This window comes from Colletotrichum graminicola, assembly GCF_000149035.1.
Source record: "Colletotrichum graminicola M1.001 genomic scaffold supercont1.49, whole genome shotgun sequence".
Lineage (NCBI taxonomy): Eukaryota > Fungi > Ascomycota > Sordariomycetes > Glomerellales > Glomerellaceae > Colletotrichum > Colletotrichum graminicola.
The window spans coordinates 20,242-21,939 of NW_007361053.1; the positions used below are offsets into that span (position 1 = coordinate 20,242).

General features: G+C 52.4%; 1 protein-coding gene across 1 annotated transcript; it reads left to right on the forward strand.

Moving 5' to 3' along the window:
- Positions 1-651: 651 nt before the first annotated feature.
- On the forward strand, positions 652-1,434 carry GLRG_09457 (uncharacterized protein; the record flags this gene model as incomplete). Its single annotated transcript, XM_008100142.1, has 1 exon — positions 652-1,434. One exon carries the CDS (start codon positions 652-654, stop codon positions 1,432-1,434), a length of 783 nt encoding a protein of 260 aa, XP_008098333.1.
- Between the last annotated feature and the right edge of the window lie 264 nt (positions 1,435-1,698).

Here is a 1,698-nt window from a genome sequence, read left to right on the forward strand (position 1 = left end):
TTTGCAGAGATCCAGGAAAATTTTCCGCAACCGCGCTCCGGCCGGAAAGTTCAAATCATATGCCTATGAGATTAGAGCCGGGGAGCATGATGAAAAGACTCTACGAAATCACGAAAAGGAGATGGAGAAGGAGGAGGAACAGGAATAAAGGGTCAAACTGTGGATATCGAGGGGTCCAATCGAGGGTGACAAGTTAGCCCAAAGCCTGACCATAGGGCTTATCAAGAAGCTTAGATGAAGTACACAAGCAGGGGAGTGCACCGCAGTTGACAACCATTGGTGGCCTGGGTTTTATTTTATCTTCTTTTTATTTTTCCCACACTTGGGTACGCTGTCAAAACCTGACCGAAATGACAGGGACCAATGCATGGGGGAATGGTTAGCGACGTTTGGGATAAAGCAGAAGACCCTGTGAGCCGGACTCATAATCGGAAATTAGGCTTGATCCTGACGGGCCCCATGCCACATTTCACAGAGTGCATCCACATTGCTGTGTCTTTTAAAGATCCCGCTCTCCACGATGTCCTCCGGACCCCGGTGTTTGGGGGCAGAAACCACATTACATTCTTTTGCACAGCCTTAGTTGACTGCTGATCCCACCGATCGAGAACACCTTCAACGTTACAATCTTTTACAAACACAACATCAACCATGCTATCTGAACGCATCTACCTCCTTGGGGCCAGTCTGCTGGCTACATGCCTCCAACTTGTGAGCGCCCAGTTACCTGCAGACGCCATAGAGCTTGATCTCGTCTTCCCTCGTAAAGATGGAAAGTACGGCGAAACCAGCAACGGCTACCCTGTCCTTCTGAATGTCCAGAACCCCAATGTCGCCTACAAGTATGGCTACAACTTCGTATGGGATATTTACTCCAGGAACAAGAATTCGTATCTACGTACCGCAGCCCACGGCGTGATGGGCGCCTCCATCGGCAACGCAAGCACATTTGGCAATGGCCCGTTTCTAGAGGTTGGAAAGACTGGCCATCTCGCTGCTGGCGACTACACCTTTGCCTGGGTCTTTGGCATGGGTGCTCAATGCGAGTTCACCGAGCAGCCCGATTACAGCGAGTACAACCTCAACCCTCGCATCGCCAACGGCAGCTTCGATTTCGTTGTCGAGAGTAGCGGAAAGGAGCCGACTTTCACCAAAACCTGCCCGACAGCTATCGGAAGCATGAGCTATGCCTCCACAACCACCTACAACTCTGAGGCCACCAGCGTTTGCGGTGTGACCGCATCCGTCACGCACGATTCTCAGCCCTGCTCAGCAACCGTCAGCGATGACCAAGCGACCAGCGTTTACAGCGCGCTAGGATACGCTGCCGCCACCGGATCGTCCAAAGGAGCGGCACCCTACAGCTGCCGACAGCCTGCTTTTCACGTCGTTGTCATTACCGGTATTGTCGCAGCGGTGGCAATTTTTGCTTAAGGGTACGAGATGATCGTATCATCGATGCAAGGGAAAGTAAGGAGAGGAACGCTCCAATGACTTGACGAAGAGTGGCCAGCTGAAGGCAACGGGTACCACAACCTGCGCGATTCGCAGCCCCATGAGCTTTTTTTTATGTTTTTTTTCGGAGGGGGCAGCGGGCTAGGAACTGCACATGAAGGCTCCAGAGACGATTTCCGATCACACGGCTTTGCGGCTTCGCTTTGTGTGCGTGCCGTGTACCGGTTACGTCTTGCCGTTGCC